At 44.2% G+C, this 22,334-nt stretch overlaps 2 protein-coding genes across 12 annotated transcripts in view; one reads left to right on the plus strand and one right to left on the minus strand.

Moving 5' to 3' along the window:
- The window catches only part of MYO6 (myosin VI), a 205,516-nt gene extending 187,006 nt beyond the window's left edge, over nt 1-18,510 (plus strand). For 5 of the 8 annotated variants that reach the window (XM_075202655.1, XM_075202657.1, XM_075202659.1 and 2 more), the window contains 4 exons: nt 6,206-6,337; nt 7,358-7,384; nt 13,056-13,274; nt 15,982-18,510. In XM_075202655.1, coding sequence (XP_075058756.1) covers nt 6,206-6,337; nt 7,358-7,384; nt 13,056-13,274; nt 15,982-16,181 — 578 coding nt within the window. In that variant the 3' untranslated portion in view covers nt 16,182-18,510. The remainder of the gene's footprint in view (nt 1-6,205; nt 6,338-7,357; nt 7,385-13,055; nt 13,275-15,981) is intronic. The other 3 variants (XM_075202656.1, XM_075202660.1, XM_075202663.1) reach the window with 1 other exon arrangement.
- Nucleotides 18,511-21,241: 2,731 nt separating this feature from the next.
- Nucleotides 21,242-22,334, minus strand: part of IMPG1 (interphotoreceptor matrix proteoglycan 1) — a 288,481-nt gene continuing 287,388 nt past the window's right edge. For all 4 annotated transcript variants that reach the window (XM_075202665.1, XM_075202667.1, XM_075202666.1 and 1 more), the window contains one exon: nt 21,242-21,531. Coding sequence is in view for 1 of the 4 variants with exons in the window: in XM_075202667.1 (XP_075058768.1) it covers nt 21,528-21,531 (4 nt within the window). In the remaining 3 variants the exon portion in view is untranslated. The remainder of the gene's footprint in view (nt 21,532-22,334) is intronic.

Below are 22,334 nucleotides of genomic sequence, written 5' to 3' on the forward strand. Positions count from 1 at the left end.
CACACCTCCCTCATCGCGGTACATACCTCCCCCCTCTCCCTCATCGCGGTACATACCTCCCCCCTCTCCCTCATCGCGGTACATACCTCTCCCCTCTCCCCTCTCCCTAACTGCGGACATGCCTCCCTCCGCTCCCTTATTGCAGTACATGCCCCCCCGCCACACTCACTGCGGTACATGCCCCCCGCCACACCCTCACCGCGGTAGATGCCCCCCGCCACACCCTCACCGCGGTACATGCCCCCCCGCCACACCCTCACCGCGGTACACGCCACACCCTCATTGCGGTACATGCCTCCCACCACGCCACGCGCTTTCAGCCTGTTAGTGGCTGGGAGCCACAGCATCGCAAGGAACAGGAAGGTGTGCTCAGGGCTGCCTTAAGAATCTGTAGGACCAAGTACTGATTAATTTGGCAGCCCCCCTCCCGTATCCCTCTTTGCCGTACATGCGCTCCCCTTTCCTCTGCACAGTACGTGCTTCCACCCACTCCCTCATTGCAGTACATGCCTCCCCTCACTCCCTCATTGCGGTACATGCCTCCCTCACTCCCTCATCGCGGTACATGCCTCCCCCACTCCCTCATCGTGGTACATGCCTCCACCACTCCCTCATCGTGGTACATGCCTCCCCCACTCCCTCATCGCGGTACATGCCTCCCCCCTCTCCCTCATCGCGATACCTACTTCCCCTCTCTCCCTCATTGCGGTACATGCCTCCCCCACTCCCTCATCGCGATACATACTTCCCCCCCTCTCCCTCATCGCGGTACATACTTTCCCCCCTCTTCCTCTTCGCGGTACATACTTCTCCCCTCTCCCTCATCGCAGTACATACTTCTCCCCTCTCCCTCATCGCGGTACATACTTCTCCCCTCTCCCTCATCGCGGTACATACTTCTCCCCTCTCCCTCATCGCGGCACATACTTCTCCCCTCTCCCTCATCGCGGTACATACTTCTCCCCTCTGCCTCATCGCGGTACATACTTCTCCCCTCTCCCTCATCGCGGTACATACTTCTCCCCACTCCCTTATCGCGGTACATGCCTCCCCCACTCCCTCATCGCGGTACATGCCTCCCCCACTCCCTCATCACGGTATATGCCTCCCCCACTCCCTCATTGCGGTATATGCCTCCCCCACTCCCTCATCGCAATACATATCTCCCCCCTCTCCCTCATCGTGGTACATACCTCCCCCCTCTCCCTCATCGTGGTACATACCTCCCTCACTCCCTCATCGCGGTACATGCCTCCCCCACTCCCTCATCGTGGTACATGCCTCCACCACTCCCTCATCGTGGTACATGCCTCCCCCACTCCCTCATCGCGGTACATGCCTCCCCCCTCTCCCTCATCGCGATACCTACTTCCCCCCCTCTCCCTCATTGCGGTACATGCCTCCCCCACTCCCTCATCGCGATACATACTTCCCCCCCTCTCCCTCATCGCGGTACATACTTTCCCCCCTCTCCCTCTTCGCGGTACATACTTCTCCCCTCTCCCTCATCGCAGTACATACTTCTCCCCTCTCCCTCATCGCGGTACATACTTCTCCCCTCTCCCTCATCGCGGTACATACTTCTCCCCTCTCCCTCATCGCGGTACATACTTCTCCCCTCTCCCTCATCGCGGTACATACTTCTCCCCTCTCCCTCATCGCGGTACATACTTCTCCCCTCTCCCTCATCGCGGTACATACTTCTCCCTACTCCCTCATCGCGGTACATGCCTCCCCCACTCCCTCATCGCGGTACATGCCTCCCCCACTCCCTCATCGCGGTACATGCCTCCCCCACTCCCTCATCACGGTATATGCCTCCCCCACTCCCTCATCACGGTATATTCCTCCCCCACTCCCTCATTGCGGTATATGCCTCCCCCACTCCCTCATCGCAATACATATCTCCCCCCTCTCCCTCATCGTGGTACATACCTCCCCCCTCTCCCTCATCGTGGTACATACCTCCCCCCTCTCCCTCATCGCGGTACATACCTCCCCCCCTCTCCCTCATCGCGGACATACCTCCCCCTCTCCCTCATCGCGGACATACCTCCCCCCTCTCCCTCATCGCGGTACATACTTCTCCCCTCTCCCTCATCGCGGTACATACTTCTCCCCTCTCCCTCATCGCGGTACATACTTCCCCCCCTCTCCCTCATCGCGGTACATACTTCTCCCCTCTCCCTCATCGCGGTACATGCCTCCCCCACTCCCTCATCGCGGTACATGCCTCCCCCACTCCCTCATTGCGGTACATGCCTCCCCCACTCCCTCATTGCGGTACATGCCTCCCCCACTCCCTCATTGCGGTACATGCCTCCCCCACTCCCTCATCGCGGTACATGCCTCCCCCACTCCCTCATCGCGGTACATGCCTCCCCCACTCCCTCATCGCGGTACATGCCTCCCCCACTCCCTCATCGCGGTACATGCCTCCCCCACTCCCTCATCGCGGTACATGCCTCCCCCACTCCCTCATCGCGGTACATGCCTCCCCCACTCCCTCATCGCGGTACATGCCTCCCCCACTCCCTCATCGCGATTCATACTTCCCCCCCTCTCCCTCATCGCAGTACATACTTTCTCCCCTCTCCCTCTTCGCAGTACATACTTTCTCCCCTCTCCCTCTTCGCAGTACATACTTTCTCCCCTCTCCCTCTTCGCAGTACATACTTCTCCCCTCTCCCTCATCGCGGTACATACTTCTCCCCTCTCCCTCATCGCGGTACATACTTCTCCCCTCTCCCTCATCGCGGTACATACTTCTCCCCTCTCCCTCATCGCGGTACATACTTCTCCCCTCTCCCTCATCGCTGTACATGCCTCCCCCTCTCCCTCATCGCTGTACATGCCTCCCCCACTCCCTCATCGCGGTACATGCCTCCCCCACTCCCTCATCGCGGTACATGCCTCCCCCACTCCCTCATCGCGGACATGCCTCCCTCCGCTCCCTCATCGCGATACCTACTTCCCCCCTCTCCCTCATTGCGGTACATGCCTCCCCCACTCCCTCATCGCGGACATGCCTCCCTCCGCTCCCTCATCGCGATACCTACTTCCCCCCTCTCCCTCATCGTGGTACATGCCTCCCCCACTCCCTCATCGCGGTACATGCCTCCCCCCTCTCCCTCATCGCGATACCTACTTCCCCCCTCTCCCTCATTGCGGTACATGCCTCCCCCACTCCCTCATCGCGATACATACTTCCCCCCCTCTCCCTCATCGCGGTACATACTTTCCCCCCTCTCCCTCTTCGCGGTACATACTTCTCCCCTCTCCCTCATCGCAGTACATACTTTCTCCCCTCTCCCTCTTCGCAGTACATACTTTCTCCCCTCTCCCTCTTCGCAGTACATACTTCTCCCCTCTCCCTCATCGCGGTACATACTTCTCCCCTCTCCCTCATCGCGGTACATACTTCTCCCCTCTCCCTCATCGCGGTACATACTTCTCCCCTCTCCCTCATCGCGGTACATACTTCTCCCCTCTCCCTCATCGCTGTACATGCCTCCCCCTCTCCCTCATCGCTGTACATGCCTCCCCCACTCCCTCATCGCGGTACATGCCTCCCCCACTCCCTCATCGCGGTACATGCCTCCCCCACTCCCTCATCGCGGACATGCCTCCCTCCGCTCCCTCATCGCGATACCTACTTCCCCCCTCTCCCTCATTGCGGTACATGCCTCCCCCACTCCCTCATCGCGGACATGCCTCCCTCCGCTCCCTCATCGCGATACCTACTTCCCCCCTCTCCCTCATCGTGGTACATGCCTCCCCCACTCCCTCATCGCGGTACATGCCTCCCCCCTCTCCCTCATCGCGATACCTACTTCCCCCCTCTCCCTCATTGCGGTACATGCCTCCCCCACTCCCTCATCGCGATACATACTTCCCCCCCTCTCCCTCATCGCGGTACATACTTTCCCCCCTCTCCCTCTTCGCGGTACATACTTCTCCCCTCTCCCTCATCGCAGTACATACTTTCTCCCCTCTCCCTCTTCGCAGTACATACTTTCTCCCCTCTCCCTCTTCGCAGTACATACTTCTCCCCTCTCCCTCATCGCGGTACATACTTCTCCCCTCTCCCTCATCGCGGTACATACTTCTCCCCTCTCCCTCATCGCGGTACATACTTCTCCCCTCTCCCTCATCGCGGTACATACTTCTCCCCTCTCCCTCATCGCTGTACATGCCTCCCCCTCTCCCTCATCGCTGTACATGCCTCCCCACTCCCTCATCGCGGTACATGCCTCCCCCACTCCCTCATCGCGGTACATGCCTCCCCCACTCCCTCATCGCGGACATGCCTCCCTCCGCTCCCTCATCGCGATACCTACTTCCCCCCTCTCCCTCATTGCGGTACATGCCTCCCCCACTCCCTCATCGCGGACATGCCTCCCTCCGCTCCCTCATCGCGATACCTACTTCCCCCCTCTCCCTCATCGTGGTACATGCCTCCCCCACTCCCTCATCGCGGTACATGCCTCCCCCCTCTCCCTCATCGCGATACCTACTTCCCCCCTCTCCCTCATTGCGGTACATGCCTCCCCCACTCCCTCATCGCGATACATACTTCCCCCCCTCTCCCTCATCGCGGTACATACTTTCCCCCCTCTCCCTCTTCGCGGTACATACTTCTCCCCTCTCCCTCATCGCAGTACAAACTTCTCCCCTCTCCCTCATCACGGTACATACTTCTCCCCTCTCCCTCATCGCGGTACATACTTCTCCCCTCTCCCTCATTGCGGTACATACTTCTCCCCTCTCCCTCATCGCGGTACATACTTCTCCCCTCTCCCTCATCGCGGTACATACTTCTCCACACTCCCTCATCGCGGTACATGCCTCCCCCACTCCCTCATCGCGGTACATACTTCTCCCCACTCCCTCATCGCGGTACATGCCTCCCCCACTCCCTCATCGCGGTACATGCCTCCCCCACTCCCTCATCGCGGTACATGCCTCCCCCACTCCCTCATCGCGGTACATGCCTCCCCCACTCCCTCATCACGGTATATTCCTCCCCCACTCCCTCATTGCGGTATATGCCTCCCCCACTCCCTCATCGCAATACATATCTCCCCCCTCTCCCTCTTCGCAGTACATACTTTCTCCCCTCTCCCTCTTCGCAGTACATACTTTCTCCCCTCTCCCTCTTCGCAGTACATACTTCTCCCCTCTCCCTCATCGCGGTACATACTTCTCCCCTCTCCCTCATCGCGGTACATACTTCTCCCCTCATCGCGGTACATACTTCTCCCCTCTCCCTCATCGCGGTACATGCCTCCCCCACTCCCTCATCGCGGTACATGCCTCCCCCACTCCCTCATCGCGGACATACCTCCCTCCGCTCCCTCATCGCGGACATGCCTCCCTCCGCTCCCTCATCGCGGACATGCCTCCCTCCGCTCCCTCATCGCGGACATGCCTCCCTCCGCTCCCTCACCGCGGTACATGCCCCCCCGCCACACCCTCACCGCGGTACATGCCCCCCCCGCCACACCCTCACCGCGGTACATGCCCCCCCGCCACACCCTCACCGTGGTACATGCCCCCCCGCCACACCCTCACCGCGGTACATGCCCCCCGCCACACCCTCACCACGGTACATGCCCCCCCGCCACACCCTCACCGCGGTACATGCCACACCCTCATTGCGGTACATGCCTCCCACCACGCCACGCGCTTTCAGCCTGTTAGTGGCTGGGAGCCACAGCATCGCAAGGAACAGGAAGGTGGTTGGTCAGATTAAGGGGCCCGACCAGTCCAGAGGTCCCAGACAGACTGAAGTGTCTGTTCGGGGCTCCTTACAGCTGTACTGGCCGTACCCCCCTGATGGGTAAAGCTACTCTTTGTACATGGCCTTTTCTGTGACACCTCAATTTACCTGAAATAGGTGCATGTCTAAAATAACTAAATATTGATTAATTCTCGTGGCATATGGAAAACCCTAGTATAAACAAGCTATATATGAGGTTTTACAATTGATATTACCTTTATGTAAGATGATCATATACTGTGAGCTTGGTCTATGAATATTACAAATAAATTGCCTTACCAGGATATCATATTTATTTTACAAGAATAATATGAATACCGCATAAATTAGTATGTTGGATGAGGAAAGCTGATATTATCTTGGCAGTCTTTGTTTCTTTATTGCATTAACCAAAATGTGTTTTCCCGTAAATCTCGTGAACAGACATCGAACTACTGGCAGCCTGCAGAGAGGAGTTTCACAGACGGCTTAAAGTTTATCATGCTTGGAAATCCAAGAATAAGAAACGCAACACAGACACTGAGCAACGTGCCCCTAAGTCTGTTACGGACTATGGTAAGCCCTATGAAACCCATGCAAAAAAAACAAAACACTGCACACGCAGTATACTCCTATTGTTAAGTTACAGATATTCAGATGGTCATGTGTTAGATATTGGTTTTGGACAAAACAGAAGTGTGAATTGTGTTAGCTGGTGAACACTTTTTTAATAATTACAATATATTTAATACTATAAATTGTTGTTATAGATTTAATTATTGATTGTTTTTGTTTAATAAGTGCCATAGGTAAATTACCATTAAACTAAACTTACTGTTTAGATTTTATTTACAAGCGCTAGGTCTTATAATCTCACTCTGACTCAGTGTTTTGCTAATCATTGTTTTGTTCTACAAGTGAAGATCCAAAATCCATTTCTATACAAAATACTTAATTCTTGAGGATAAATAGTTCTCATTTCTGTCAACTACTACTTCATATGTTTTGTGCCCTCATAGAATATCAACAGTAACTACTTATAACACAATTCTCACAAGTTGTATTCTCTCAAACTCAAAGAAATTAATCCTTAGTTAAGGAATGTATTTAATTTTGCACAGACAGATATGAGTCATACAATACTTAAAACATGATCGCCCAACTGTTTACTAGACGTTTGGCCTATTTGCTGATATGCATTAGCTTGTTAGAATAGGGGTCAGTCTTGCTTGCAGCACCGATGGACCAAATGCATTCCTTGTAGAAATAAAGAGACTTTACATGGGCCGAGTACTATATATAAATAGAATGTAAGGCCTACTTGCTGTGCTGGGTGTTTGTAGAGACAAAATAAACCATGCATTGGTTCCATATAAATTAAAATATATTTGGCACAATTTTCTAACAATACCAAATATATATATATATATATAATTTGGATTTTTTTTCTTTATTATAGAGCATTATTAGTAAATATAAGTTCTATTTTTCTATTAAGTGATTAAGCACATTTAATTTAACCCGTTATTTTCCCTTTTAATTGATGACAAATATGTTGCATGCTTTCAATTCAAATATGATTGATATTTTTTACAGAGTTTGCTCCATTTATGAACAACACAAGTAAGTGTGGCGATGGTAAACAGACTAACCTGAAGGAAGAGGGAAAGGTGTTTAAGCTTTATGCTACTAACCAACATGATGTTTGCTACAGTTATGGAAACCATGAAAACCTTTTAAGACCAAAATCTTTTTTAAAACAACTGCTAAGAAGGGTGGTGCTTCTCTATCTTGCAGCACACTAGTCCTAGACCTGACAAATAGGAAGGCCGTCTCCTAGGCAACAGAAAATATCTGTACTCAATAAAGGTTTCTGGGTTTATAAACAAGGGCATGGAACATTAAACGGACCTGCTTTGCTTAAGTCCTTTAAGCTTAGTGTCCTAGATAGTGCCCCATATAACTGTTTCACAGTGGCTAAGGGCTGTAGAATATGGATTGCAATTCATTGGTGGATTAGAATTTAATCACACGTCACCTTGGAGCGTTATTTTTAACTTATTAACCTAACTCTATATTACTTTTAAACAAAGATATTTATTCGTCAGGTATGATAAATATGGTACTTGAGCCAGGGTAATATTAAACAATGTCTTTTGTCTTGATATTATTTATTTGAATACTGTAATTTGGGTGTTGTCCTTTAAGCCTCCTATGCATGCTTGATTATTAATTATACATTGGTTATACTATGAACACAAGATGGGTACCGATAACGAGCTCAGGGCAGAGTATGGAGATATAAAGTTACCCCACTTCTATATATTGTATTTGGAAAGGTTGAACAGTGAGAGACATGACTGTAGCAAAGTGCTTTAATGAGTGGAAGGCAATTATAAAGCAATGTATTACAAGCTCTAACTACATTGGTTGGTGTGGTGGCATACATTAAAGTAACAACAGCCACTTTGTGTCATGCTTAGAAAACATTGCTGCTACTGTGTTTGATACCTAAGTAAACAAGGGTACAGATTTGTTTTTTTAAACAGTCCACGCAGATTACACTTGCGTTTTCTTACCAGTATTAAAAATATTTTACAGCTGTCCATTTATTTTTAAAAACGTTTATTTGTTAATATTTTGGCCTTATACAACCATTACTCAAAGTAGGTGATCCCTTCTGTATATGTCTGCATATATGTTGTAGCTATAAAGATAGGTGGACTTGGTGTATATATACATCATGTATAGAATCATGCTGGTATATGTTGTTGCCCTCTTGTATTACAGTATATATTTTTTACACTGTCTGAAATGACACAACTTACCCTGATATTTAGCTACATATTACTGGTTTGAAAAATAAGCATGCACAATGTTTTCTTAGACCATGATCACGTGGCCTAGTTAAGCACACTGATCAATATCTCTAACAAATCCTTACGAAGCTCTTGTGGGTACCACACAGTCAACATAAACGTGGAAATTTATTTGCATCAATTTTGCTTCTTGGCTATGGTTGCTTTAGAAATTAAGAGCACTGCTGCAAAGAAAAAAAGGTCCATTATTTCGCCCCAACACCTGTTCCCTCCTTTAAAAGCACTCTTGAATTGCCTCGCACACCAGAGATACCTGCCACTGGTGTGCGGTTCCTGTTCACAATGGTGATATCCTCTCACCTGATGAGCAGGAATATATGGCTGAACTTGTCAAGACAAATGTGCAGACTATCAGGATAGTGGGACTCTTCCCTTAAAACGGGACTGTCCCTCCGCATTCTGGATAGTTGGGAGGTATGTTAACATGTTTAATTAACCGTTTTGTAAATTACACTTCGCTGGTGAAACTTTGTCTTCTCTCCGTGTGTTTTTCTGAGTGTTTTTTGCATAGTCATTTTTTTAAGGTGGAAATGTCAAATGTGTATACAGAAAATTATCAACCTACATTTATATATGCAGAATGAAAACTGTCGCTTCAACGTGAAACTTTTTGGACCCCAAAAGAAATGATACTGACTAGGAAACTATATTTATTAAAAGAGAGTCAACAAAAGTTCTTATATAAATATATTAATAAATATCAAAATATTTGCAGATGATGAACAATGTGAGGTATGCACTAAGTGGCCTATCCTCAAACATGGCAATTTAAAGAACCTCAATTGACCTATTTGCTTGCAAACTACATTGAGCTTGGCATTGATGCATTTTATGCCATAAAATTTGAGTGGTGATTAGTTGACGTTGAAACTTTTTGTTGCTAGAATCAACATTACATTTTAAAGTATTCCATTGTCTATGCAGCAGCGGTTTGTTTAAAATATTTATGGTAAATTACCTTTCTCCTGCATCCAGTTGGGGGACCCTGGAGCTATTTGGTTATAGAGGTGGAGCTACAGAATTTGTCTGTAGCTCCGTACCTGTCAGAGCTTTAGCTATTTTAAAATGCCCTGCAATGAGAGGGCCATTTTTGTACTGCTGCATTTTTTTTTAGTTCTAGTGGTCTGGGTGACATTGGTGGATCACACAGCACAGATGACTATACTAGCGTGGATATTTCTATAGGGGGAGTTCTTCTTAGGGTCCTTCAGGTTCTGGGGGAGGTTCCTTAGGGCACATGTCCTCTTTGGTCATGCCTAGCAAGGGGCCTGTGGGTACCATGGTGGTGTCTCTGGAGTCACCTGTATGGGCTTCTTGTGACTGGTGCAGGAGCTGGTCAGAGTTTACTCTTGCTTAGAAAGGATGCTGTAATCTGCGCTCCTACTGTCTCTTGCAAGAGTAGCCTGTGAACGAGTCAGAATCTGACTATTTTTCCCTTTGGAGGAGGTTGAGAGGTTCACATTTTCTGGATTCCATATATTGAGGAATAGCCTTGTAGCCAACAGGGTAACAAAAGAACAGTTTATTGTTGTTCTTCTACCCAGCTAGATTATTTGCTTGAAGAGGGATAGACTACACTAGACCATAGGCTCCAGGTGTCCATTAAGCTTCAGAATGGTTATCGTCCTCCTAATGAGGATACATTTAAATGGGAAACTCCTCTGAGTGGATGCTTTATTAGTGAGCTTGTCCAAGACAACCATTGTTCCCATTCCTAACGTGGAGGATATTAAGGAGGGTGCTGACCGTAAGGTTGAGAGCATCCTGATGTCTATCTTTGTCTCTGCGGGGGGCCTATTTGCAGCTCTATTTAGCCTCTGCATGGATTAATAAAGACATGGAGGAGTGGTCTAAATATCTTTCAGGGGGCTTGATAGCTGTCAGCTGGGGTCTGAATTGCTGCTTTTAGTGCAGCATGGAGACACAGAGTACTTGTGAGATGCAGACTGATATGGGCTAGGATTTCAGCTTCAGCCGTCTCAGTTTGTCGGACTCTCTGGCTCAAAGGGACACTGGAGCGGAGTCTAAGCAGACTATAGAGTCCATTCTGTCGAGGTATCTTATTTGGTCCTGAGCGGGATAAGCGTATCAGCTGAGCTACAGGGGGGAGGAGTGCTCTTCTTCTGGTTAACACTCCAAAAGCTAGGGGGCCCAGGTTTTGTTCTCTTTAGCTTCTCAAGAGTAGAACCTGTAGAGAAAATAATAGTCAAAGCAAAAACGTTTGCCTCTAGGGAGAAGTATGCAGAAGGGTAGATAGGCATTGGTTGCTAGACACCCAGCAGTTAAGTCTTCACATAAGCAGTCAGCCTGACCGGCATTTTGCACATCCAGATTCTTCCATGGTGGGGGCCTGTCTATGCCTCCTGGAACGAGTGGTTAATTCCACTACAGATGCCTTACAATCTTCATCTATGGTAGAGAACTGGGTGGCAGACTTCCTGTGCAGGCAGACTGTTCTCCCAGATTGCGGACAGGTGGGGTCAACCAGACTATTATATTTAGTTCAAGGACAAGGGACCCAAAGGCTGTCTTAGTAGATGTTAGTCCACTGCCAGTTCCATCTAGTTTACCTTTTTATCTCCCCCTCCCCCCCCCCCCAGTAGCGATGCTTCCATTGATCTTAAAAGAAAAGAAAGAGAGATCCGATTCGGCTTACTCTTGTAGCTCCAGATCTGTGATGGTCCTGGTACACCAACATCCTCACTTTAAATGTGCAGGTCCATTTTCATCTGCCTCTCATACCAGACCTGCAAAGTCAATGGCTGGTTTGCACTGCTTCTACTGAGTGCACCCATCTGTAACAGTAGCTTTCTTGTGCAAGTACCTTTTTCACAGTGCTAAGGCAATACTTATGTTACCCAGTCATGCAGCAGAGAACGTATATGTAATTTTGTACTACTTTTATTTTTTACTATATGTTTATTATACATATAGGATTACTGTGGTAAAATCCTGTGGGGCCTTTTTATTATTATTAATCCCCTAATCGCAGCAATTTGTATGATTTTTATTGTCATAACATTTATCTATTTTTCTAAATTACTTATCACCTACATTTATCTGGTCTACAACGCTAAAACAGTTAACCTACTGATTCGCCACATACTTTCTGTAGTTGGGCCTAGATTGGGCTTTCAGTTCCATTTGTTAAAAAAGTAATGAACACACAAAAACTAAATTTTACTTGTATAAATAACTACACAATGAACCCTATCATGAGTTCTTGTCTGCAGTATGGCTCTTTGTCCTTTCACAAATAGGCTCCTGAATTATTAAAACATTTCACAGTAATATTGTTTCTTGACATCTTAATCCTAGGCGCTATTTTGTAAAGCGCATGCAATTAAAAACCTTCTATGTACCACAAATGCTGTGAAACCAACTCAATAATATTAAATATTAAATTTCAAAATTTCTTTAGCATACACCTTTTGTCCAATTTAAAAAAAGAACATCTGACCATGTCTATAATACGCACTGAAGAGCGGGCGAAGCCCAATGTACATTTATGCGTGGTGTGTGTTTATTTGTCAATTTGACAATTTAAATGAAATGCTATCAATGATTTTATGATTCTAAAACTATTTTACTATTATAAATTCTAAAGCGGAAAGCATTTGATCTGACCCTGAAATGCTTCAGTCACCACCCTGTCTAAATACTATGGTTTGGTTTGTACATTTTGTCCTTTTGTGTAAGAAAATGAACACTGTAGTGATAGAGTCTGATTATAAATAGTTTCTCTTGAAAAGAAGTGTAATTTTTTGAACAGTTTACGAAGAACACCACAAACTAAACTGTTCCAGCGGTTAATATGTGTATAATTGTGTAAAATATCTGCTCTAGACAAAGCCTGCAGTGACTTGTACAAGTTGTAAATGAAACATGACTAGTTCAACTTTTCCTCCTGCAGAAACAGAAACCTATTTCACAAATTCTTAAAGGTCTAATTGAGCTTCATATTATTCCAGCCAATATGAAGGGAAAGTACTGAGCCATGTAATGTAATTTCATGCATTTGAAAAGTACACCAATTTTTGAAATTCAGACTTGAAAGCCTTGTAGTGTAATAAAAAATACCATAGTGAGTGCTCTATAATATGACATATTCTGTTTTAGAAAGTAATACCTATTAAAGGCTAAGAACCGAACAGATCCCTTATACTGTCTCTGTAAATGTGTAATACAATAACGGTGGCCAATTCCAATTACATACACATAATGATATATAAATTGGTCAAATAGTTACACAATGTGTAACTCAGACACTGGATGGAACAGAAAGAACATACTCCAGATTGTAGACTATGGGGAGTTAGAAGATGACCTGGAGCAATTTACAAGGAGCCAAAAAGTGTAACCACTTTTAAGACCGACCATGTTAACTACTGAAGGTAATGTTTCTTTGTCTGTAGCCCAACAGAACCCAGTGGCGCAGCTGCCCGCAAGGCAACAGGAGATCGAAGTCAATCGGCAGCAACGTTACTTCCGCATTCCATTTATTCGTCCTGCTGACCAGTACAAGGATCCGGAGAATAAGAAGAAGGGATGGTGGTATGCACATTTTGATGGTCCATGGATTGCTCGTCAAATGGAACTTCATCCAGACAAACCACCTATATTGCTAGTAGCTGGTATGCATTTTATTTGTTCTTTTTTTGGCAATTTTATTGTTTTTGTTACATCCGTAACTAAAGAAGTCAGGATTTGGAGTGATTGCTGTTTTGTATGATAGTTTACTAGGCAATTTTATGTGACTTCGAGGCAATCCTTAATTCAACCACCCCACATTACTTTGTTTCTACTATAGGTGTATGGTAGAATTAATAATGGAGTTTGTAGATATGTTATGGTAGGAATAATGAATAGGGGAGAAATATCATCATTGGGTAAGATGATGGAAATAGATATGGATTCGTCAACTAATTTAAAGTTGACATTTTCGAATAGCACCACTGATGAATTGTTTTTGTATAATTGCTTATTTAAAATATAGTCAAATGAAGAAATGCTTTGAAAAAAAATCTTACAGCCATTTAATTGTTTACGTTGTGTTTTGTTTTTCTAAAATTAAGTATATGCAATTCAAATGGAATCTTAGGGTGACCACATACCTAGTGATTTATTTGTCTGATTTAAACCAAAATAGCAAAGCGTGGACCTATTACCAACAGTCATTAGCAAATCTGAAATGATTATATGTTCAAATTAGGGCACCCACATGACTGGCCAAATTGGATACAAAATCAGGCATTCTTCTCCCGGAACCTCTCTCATTACCTCTTATTATTCCACATTCTACTACTGGCTTGTGTACAGTGAAGGATGATGTATTCTGTCAATACAGCTGGATATAAACAGTACACCAATCAGTCACAACATTAAAAAAACTGACAAGTGAAGTGAATAACATTGATTATGTCATTACAATGACGCCTGTCAAGAGGTGGGATTTATTAGGCAGCAAGTGAGCAGTCAGTTCTTGAAGACTTTGACAAAGGCCAGATTGTGATGACTACACGACTGGGTCAGAGCATCTCCAAAACGGCAGATCTTGTGGGGTGCTCCCAGTATTCAGTGGTTAGTACATACCAAAAGTGGTTTAATGAAGGACAACTGGTGAACCAGCGAAAGTGTCATGGATACCCGAGGCTCATTGATACGTGTGGGGAGTGAAGGCTAGCCCATCTGGTCCAATTCCACAGAAATGCAACTGTAGCACAAATTGCCGAAAAAATTAATGCAGGCTATGATAGAAAGGTGTCAGAACACACAGCGCATTGCAGATTGTTGCGTATGGGGCTACGTTACCACAGACCAGTCAGAGTTCCCATACTGACCCCTGTCCACCACTGAAAGCACCTACTATGGGCATTAGAAAGCCAGAGCTGGACCATGGAGCAATGGAAGAAGGTGGTCTGGTCTGATGGATCAAATCATGTTTTCTTTTACATCCTGTGGATGGCCAGGGGTGTATGCATTGTTTATCTGGGGAAGAGATGGCACCAGGATGCACTATTGGAAGAAGGCACAGGCAGTGTGATGCTCTGGGCAAGGTTCTGCTGGGAAACCTTGGGTCCTGTCATTCATATGGATGTTACTTTGACATGTATCACCTACCTAAACATTGTTGCAGACCAAGTACACCCCTTCATGGCAGCTGCATTCACTGATGGCAGGTGGCCTCTTTCAGAAGGATAAAGCACTTGGCCACACTGCAAAAATTGTTCAGGAACTGTTTGAGGAACATGACAAAGAGTTCACTTGGCCTCCAAACTCCCAAGATCTGTGGAACGTTCTGGAAAAACAAGTCCGAGCCATGGTGTCTTCACCTCGCAACTTACAGGATTTAAAGGATCATTTGCTAACATCTTGAAGCCAGAAAACACAGGACACCTTCAGAGGGTTCGAGCTGTTTTGGTGGCACAGTGGGGACCTACACAATATTAGGCATGGTTTTAATGTTGTGGTTGATCAGTGTACATTCAGCCCTATTGATCAAGTTTGCACCACTCCCCATTTCAAGTTACAGGAGGCTATGTGTGTTGACAGATCAAAAATGGATGCAATTGCCCAAACCTGGAGATTCCCTTTGATGTGTTTGGCCAGCTTGAGATCGCTGTCAATAATTGTGCAAAGCACATATTCTCTTACACAAAAATGCTTTACCAATTTGCTGTAGTGATAGTTACAGTTACAGATACATATACGACGGTTATAGCTGAAAATAAAAGGCAGCTTGAGTTCTGTGTAGAGCATTTTTTACAATATAATATTGCAGCCCACTAAAGTACAAACCAGTAGGGATGGGCGAAAGTTTGTGCAAATCAAGTTCTGAGAATGAATAGCCCATTTTCATGTTGTGTGAAGTTTCACTTTTGCTTTAACATTCTTTAGAATACCATTCCCCACTGTAGTCATGGACTACATACATTCCGTGAAATCAGAATTAATAAATAGAGCTTGAACGATGGTGGTAAGTTTATTTTGCTGTGTGGTTTAGTTGGGGTTAGACTGGAAATATTTAGGGTCAAATTCTGCCAGCATAGTTTTGCAGAGAATTGCATAACAAGGCAAATGACATTTTGCTCACCTCTAGCCACAGGCTTTTGTGGACGGATACAAAAACAGTCACAGCCATTCAGCAAACTAACATAAATACATACAAAGTTAAAGAAACTGTTAGTTTAGATTTAAAATTTTGATATATATATATATTCTTTTTTTTAAATCCATGGGAAGTTCTCCATATGACTTTGCGTGTATATGAAATATACAGTTTGCTTTGCATGCTTTACATTTGCAGAAAGATTTATTGAACAATATTTGAACTATTTCCAGGCAAAGATGACATGGAGATGTGTGAGCTGAACCTTGAAGAAACCGGCTTGACAAGAAAAAAAGGAGCAGAGATTCTGCCCAGACAGTTTGAAGAGATTTGGGAGCGCTGTGGTGGAATTCAATACTTGAGTAGCGCTATTGAAAGCAGACAAGCCCGACCAACGTACGCTACTGCAATGCTGCAGAATCTGCTTAAGTAACTGTCCGGTGAATTAATTGTTGCACTAAGGGATTAGTAGATAAAGGGAAACAGTCCTCTGCCAGACAGGGGTCTGTTCAAACTAAACATTCCATAATCGTGTAATAGAGGTTTTAATATAAAGTGAACAGGTTTTATTAATTGTGAGGTTTTATTAATTCATCCTTTTTGATGTTTTGATCTAGTAGCCCATTAGTAATGTGCTCTACGGCCCTAGCAGGCTCTTTTTTGTAGTTTTGTTTTTTTGATTTTATTTATCATGCATTTCGATTTGTGAGGCCTTACCTTGGATAAACTGTTTTGTGTGCTCAAACATGAAGGCTTTTGGGCACTATTTTCCAAGCAGGGAAAGCCATGAAACACAGTGCAGCCTGCTCTTTTGTAGGGCACATATTCTACGGTGTCTCCTGGGTTAATGCTGGAAAAATACTTAATCAAGAGGGAGGGAGGCAGTGTCATTGTTCCACATTTATGGCCTAAAATACTTAATACCAATCCATGGACTGTTATTACTCCGTAAGCTGTAACATTGTACACCTATTCCCCTTCATTAGAGAATCCATGGTCAGACGTTCACAGTCTGTGCTAGAACTTTATGTCTAATTTTAAGGTAGATTGGAAGCATCTGATTTTAGAGGTTTAAAACATAACATACATATGTGTATGTTTTACTGCACTGAGATTTGTGTTTAGTTTCATCACCAAATAGTTAGCAGATTATATTTTGACACTTCCCCAGTGGCTTAACATATGTAGAAGCAGATCATCCATTTATAATATGTACGGTTACCGCTTTGTAGAGCCATTAAACTGACATTCTTTGGCGGCCTCTATTCATTCCATTTATGGACCACTTTTTCTAAGTTCTGGATGTCTGCTTCGAGTGAACATGATGTAACCATAGTTATTTATAATAGTTTATTTAGATCATTATATTGGTGTCCTCTCCGTTAATAAGAATAAAACCGTACAGTTGTGACTTGAATTTGATCAGTGACAGTTGACTTTTGTCATGAATGTGCTGTGAAAATTGACACCCTGGCTTGAAACCTTGTGGTACCAACTGTTATCTCAGAAAGTTCTGTTATAAACTGGTCAAATAAATCAGATTGTTGTTTCATAAGGTTTATAGTCCATTCTTATGGAGCATTTACGTTATTTAATGGTTAAGACTAGAACTACATGCTTGGAGGTACATGAACTGGACTTTGTGGCTTACTTTGTTCAAAAGCATTTTAATGGTTGACAGATGACCGTTTTGCAACTTTGAAGCGGGAGAAATATACTTCACTGATGTGAAGTGTTAAACAGCACCTGCCACCTGTATACAGTAGAGGCAGCCATTATATGAGCTGAAACCAATATTCATAAGAAACTAGTCCATTCATTCACTAGGAATCTACTGTTGCTTATGAATACCATTTATAAAGCCTGGCTAATGGCCATGAAGCACTGGTTCATACAGAATGGCTTGTCTGCATTTTATGAATGCACAGAAAATAAGATGAGAAGGATCCCACTATTGGTTTAATGACATAAACAAGCACTTCTAACCAAATGTGAGCATACAAGATGAATCCACTTAAGCACTCATATATAAAATAAAAATCATATATATATTATATAATATATTGGTTCGGCACTCAAGTCTGGAATGGAGGTAATTGCTGGGGTGCTCCTCACAAAGTCTTGAAACAAATAAGAAAGAAGAAATTGGAGGGCACGTACTAGACTTGGTATATTGGTGGGGGCAAAAATCATGCACTTTATTCCTGTGATATAAAAAAAAATCATAGTTGACGTTTCAGTCTCTCAACAATACCTTTGTCAGGTCGTCAACCCTTGTGGAAAGCTGAAAGTAACTGACCATCCTCCAAAGCCTTGGTTGTATCTGACATTACGTTGTGCATAGAACACAGCAAGAAGTGGAACTGGGCACCAAAGGTCAAGTCACATGGTGCGGTATATGCTGTGTACTGGTGTTGTACTGCAGGATGACAATTTCCTGTTGCCATTCTTTAATATTACCTTCTTGCCTTGTGGGTATGAATTACATTGGATTAGTGCTAATATTGTAGGGTATGTTGCGCTGTCAAATGATAAAGGCCTTGTTGAGAGTTTGAAACGTAGACTATAATTTGGCTGCCCCCACTGTATGAAAGCGACAGGTGAACTTTAACATCTACTATAGTTTTGTTTTCAACATCTTACCAGAGTCGTAGCGGGTACATTTTATAATATGTTTACAAAATAAAATAGATGACTTTGAAGATGATCTGTTCCATTTTATCATACAGTTGAAACATTTATTAAATTGTTCACTCTCAAAACAGTTTTTGTGTTTCTTCATTAACTTTTAAGAAGACAAGAATATAAAAACATTTTATGAGACACTTCCAAAAACATGTATTCCTTTTGTGTTTTGGAGTAAATCAAAATCCCCACATTGAAATAGTTTGTGGAAGCTTATTTCTGTCATCCCCTAAATCAGCCTGCCTTTCTTTCGAAAGTGGATCTCTATTGAATATTTTTATTTATGTTTTAACAGAATAGATATTTTATAAGTGTACTATAAACAGATTCCATGCGAAGATGTGATATTAATAATGGAAATGGATGTAATGCCTGAAAAATAAATCAGAAGTGACAATATGATGAGTCAAAATCTCACCGCTGTTTATTAAAACCCTCTATTCTAGATAACGGGTTTGCTGCATATTGCGTTTTACCCAAGCTGATAATGCAAAATTTTAATTATTTAAGCTCTTTTGAATGTTAAATAATTATTTAAACTAGGGTAGCAAGACACCCTTCTATGTCTCTAAATGTATTACAATTAAACTATATAACTTAACTTCTATATAGTTGAGTAGAAAATCTAAACCAAATATTACTAATTGAATCTTAAAAATATTTTTTTCCTTAAATACTTTGGTGTCCACATATTAGATGATTAAAAAAAAAAAGGTTCTCAAGCCTATAGTAGCCACATATACTGGCTAGGCCAGCGGCTCCCAAAGTGTGCGCCGCGGCTCCAAGGGGTGCCGTGGCCAGGTAGAGGGGGGGGGGGGGGGAACAACTTACCAATCCGACAACACCCGGGACCCACCATCATCCCTCTTTGCTTCTCACTGAATATCGGGCATGACGTCATCACGCTCGACATTCAGTGACAAGCGGCAGGAGAGAGGACGATGCTGGGTCCCGGGCGCTGCCGGATTGGTAAGTTTGTTTTTGTTTGTTTGTTTGTCCTCTTCCTTGCCCCCGGGATGCAAAGGGGGCACAGAGTGAGAGGTGGACGCAGAGGGGGCCCCAGAGTGAGAGGAGGACATAGAGGGGGCCCCAGAGTGAGAGGAGGACGCAGAGGGGGCCCCAGAGTGAGAGGAGGACATAGAGGGGGCCCCAGAGTGAGAGGAGGATGCAGAGGGGGCCCCAGAGTGAGAGGAGGACGCAGAGGGGGCCCCAGAGTGAGAGGAGGATGCAGAGGGGGCCCCAGAGTGAGAGGAGGATGCAGAGGGGGCCCCAGAGTGATAGGAGGATGCAGAGGGGGCCCCAGAGTGAGAGGAGGACGCAGAGGGGGCCCCAGAGTGAGAGGAGGACGCAGAGGGGGCCCCAGAGTGAGAGGAGGACGCAGAGGGGGCCCCAGAGTGAGAGGAGGGCGCAGAGGGGGCCCCAGAGTGAGAGGAGGGTGCAGAGGGGGCCCCAGAGTGAGAGGAGGACGCAGGGGGGGCCCCAGAGTGAGAGGAGGACGCAGAGGGGGCCCCAGAGTGAGAGGAGGATGCAGAGGGGGCCCCAGAGTGAGAGGAGGACGCAGAGAGGGCCCCAGAGTGAGAGGAGGACGCAGAGGGGGGCACAGTGTGTGTAGATGAAGGAGAGCACAGTGTGAGTTAGCCATAAATTATTCTTTGGCAGAAATATAATTGAAAAAAAAAAAATATATAAAAATATTCTTTTCCCTTGGATTTATGTGTATTATTTTTGCATACAACTTAAAAACTATTTCTGTCTTGACCTAAAAACTTATTAGGTTCTTTTGACCCAACTACTACGGGACTGCTTGGTAATTATTTTGGAGGGGTGCCTTGAAACAATTATGGAGACTCTAAGGGTACCGCAAACTGAAAAGGTTTGGGAACCACTGGGCTAGGCTAACAAAATTCTCATAAAAGCATGCAGACTTGGTCAAGAGCATCAGTTATTGTTTATAAACATCCAGTAAATTGCAATTCAGGCATTAACAACACATTGTTAATTTGAGAGAACAGGAGAACGGCCAGATAGGTTAAAGCTATTGCCACAAAGAATTTAGACTGTTCTGTTCTGCTCAATACCAGAAAAGGGTGTACCTAATAAAGTGCCACTGAGTGTATATATCACATTACAAATACATTGCCATTTTTAGTAACATATATTTAAGTATCTACAATTTAGGAACTGCATAGTGGTGGTACATTAACCAAACTGTTAAGAGTAGACACTGCTATCGGAGCTTGCATTAAGACAGACTATCATTTTTATTAACATATGGTATTTTGTACCACATGATGCCTGCTTACATGTGCAGATGTCTGTGGGCTGAGGGACTCGATATGTAAAAAGTATTAGGTCTAGGCCTTTGTATATTATTTTTTATCACATCACTTTTGTACAAATGCTGTTCATGCATTTCAACGAATACATTTATCAGTGCTTAATTCGCAACAAAAAATTTATATGTGGATACATCTTTTTAGTGTTTTATATACATGCAGTATTTACCTAAAAATAAGTGTAGATTACATAATGGGAAACAGTAGCTCAAACATAATAAATGTGTGTGTATATGTATATATATTGTGTGTGTGTGTGTGTGTGTATATATATATATATATATATATATATATATATATATATATATATATATACACACATATACATATACACAACTTATTTCACTTGCTTTTTCTTTACAGTAGAGTCGAGGTAAATATTACGGCACATTTATTTTTCGTAAAATAACTAACAAATATAAAGCTTTTTTTAAGGGCTCCTTTTCCACACACACAACAGCAAAATACAGGATTGTATGATTTATCCAGAAGGATATGTTTAATTCATTTCCGAAGAGCGATGTTTCTTCCACAAATATTAAAGCCAGTGCAGCATGTCATTCAAGAAGGATTCCACATTTAATTGTACAGTATATTTCACTTTTCTATCTTCTAATTAATAACAGACGCATAACAATTTACTTTCTAAAATAATTATTCTGCACTTGGAAAAGGAAGTGAGACACAGTCTTCTGTTTGTGTAACTTCTTTTCATCATGGTACAGAAATGTTCTTTAGACCTTTCATTCTGAAAACTTCTATCTGGAAGAATAAATTTGAGATATAGGAAAAGGGTTTGTTAGGAATACAAATACAATGCAGCCAGTCAGTATATTATTATGGATATCCCATAAAGAAGCCCTAAGAATTAATAATGATCTGTTATTCATATAAATGATGATATTTCTCATTCAAACTTCTATAAAATATGTGAATTGGGTTGTCTGTGTTGGTGAATAATGGTAAACTTTAATTTATCACTAGGCATATTTTACCAGTATTAATTTTAGCTAGCAATGAAAATATGCAGCAAATTACAGTTATTGCTAACTCCGTTTGCAATGTCATTTGGAATGAATTGTTAGAATTTACAATAAAATGAATGTAAAACTCATGAACTGCACCACATTTACAATATTGCATGTTCGCAATAGTTTTTAATGCAGTGACCCAAACCATTATCTACAATGGTTAAAACGGGGGAGGGGAAAATGGTGTGCACCAGGCTTAGGCAACCTTTGGCTTTCCAGCTGGTGTGGAACTAAAAGTCCCAGCTAGTGGAGTTGTCCTGCCTGGACACCCGGGGAATGGGCTGTGGGTGCCAAGTTTAATTTGTGCCCAGTTTTATTTCCCTGTCGGCCACAGAAGACAGCTTTAAATTCACCCAACGTACTGACCACAAGTTGACTCCATCTGGGAAGGAGGATAGAGGAGGGGATATGCCATCCCCTTCTCTTTCGTCACCATAGCAAAGAAGACGCTGCTTTGAAGGATGAAGTGAGAGGAGGACCGGAGCAATACTGACCAGCTAACCTCACCAGCCACTCACAATCACCACTTCCCGC

This window comes from Mixophyes fleayi, chromosome 3 (genome assembly GCF_038048845.1).
Source record: "Mixophyes fleayi isolate aMixFle1 chromosome 3, aMixFle1.hap1, whole genome shotgun sequence".
Taxonomy (NCBI): Eukaryota; Metazoa; Chordata; class Amphibia; order Anura; family Limnodynastidae; genus Mixophyes; species Mixophyes fleayi.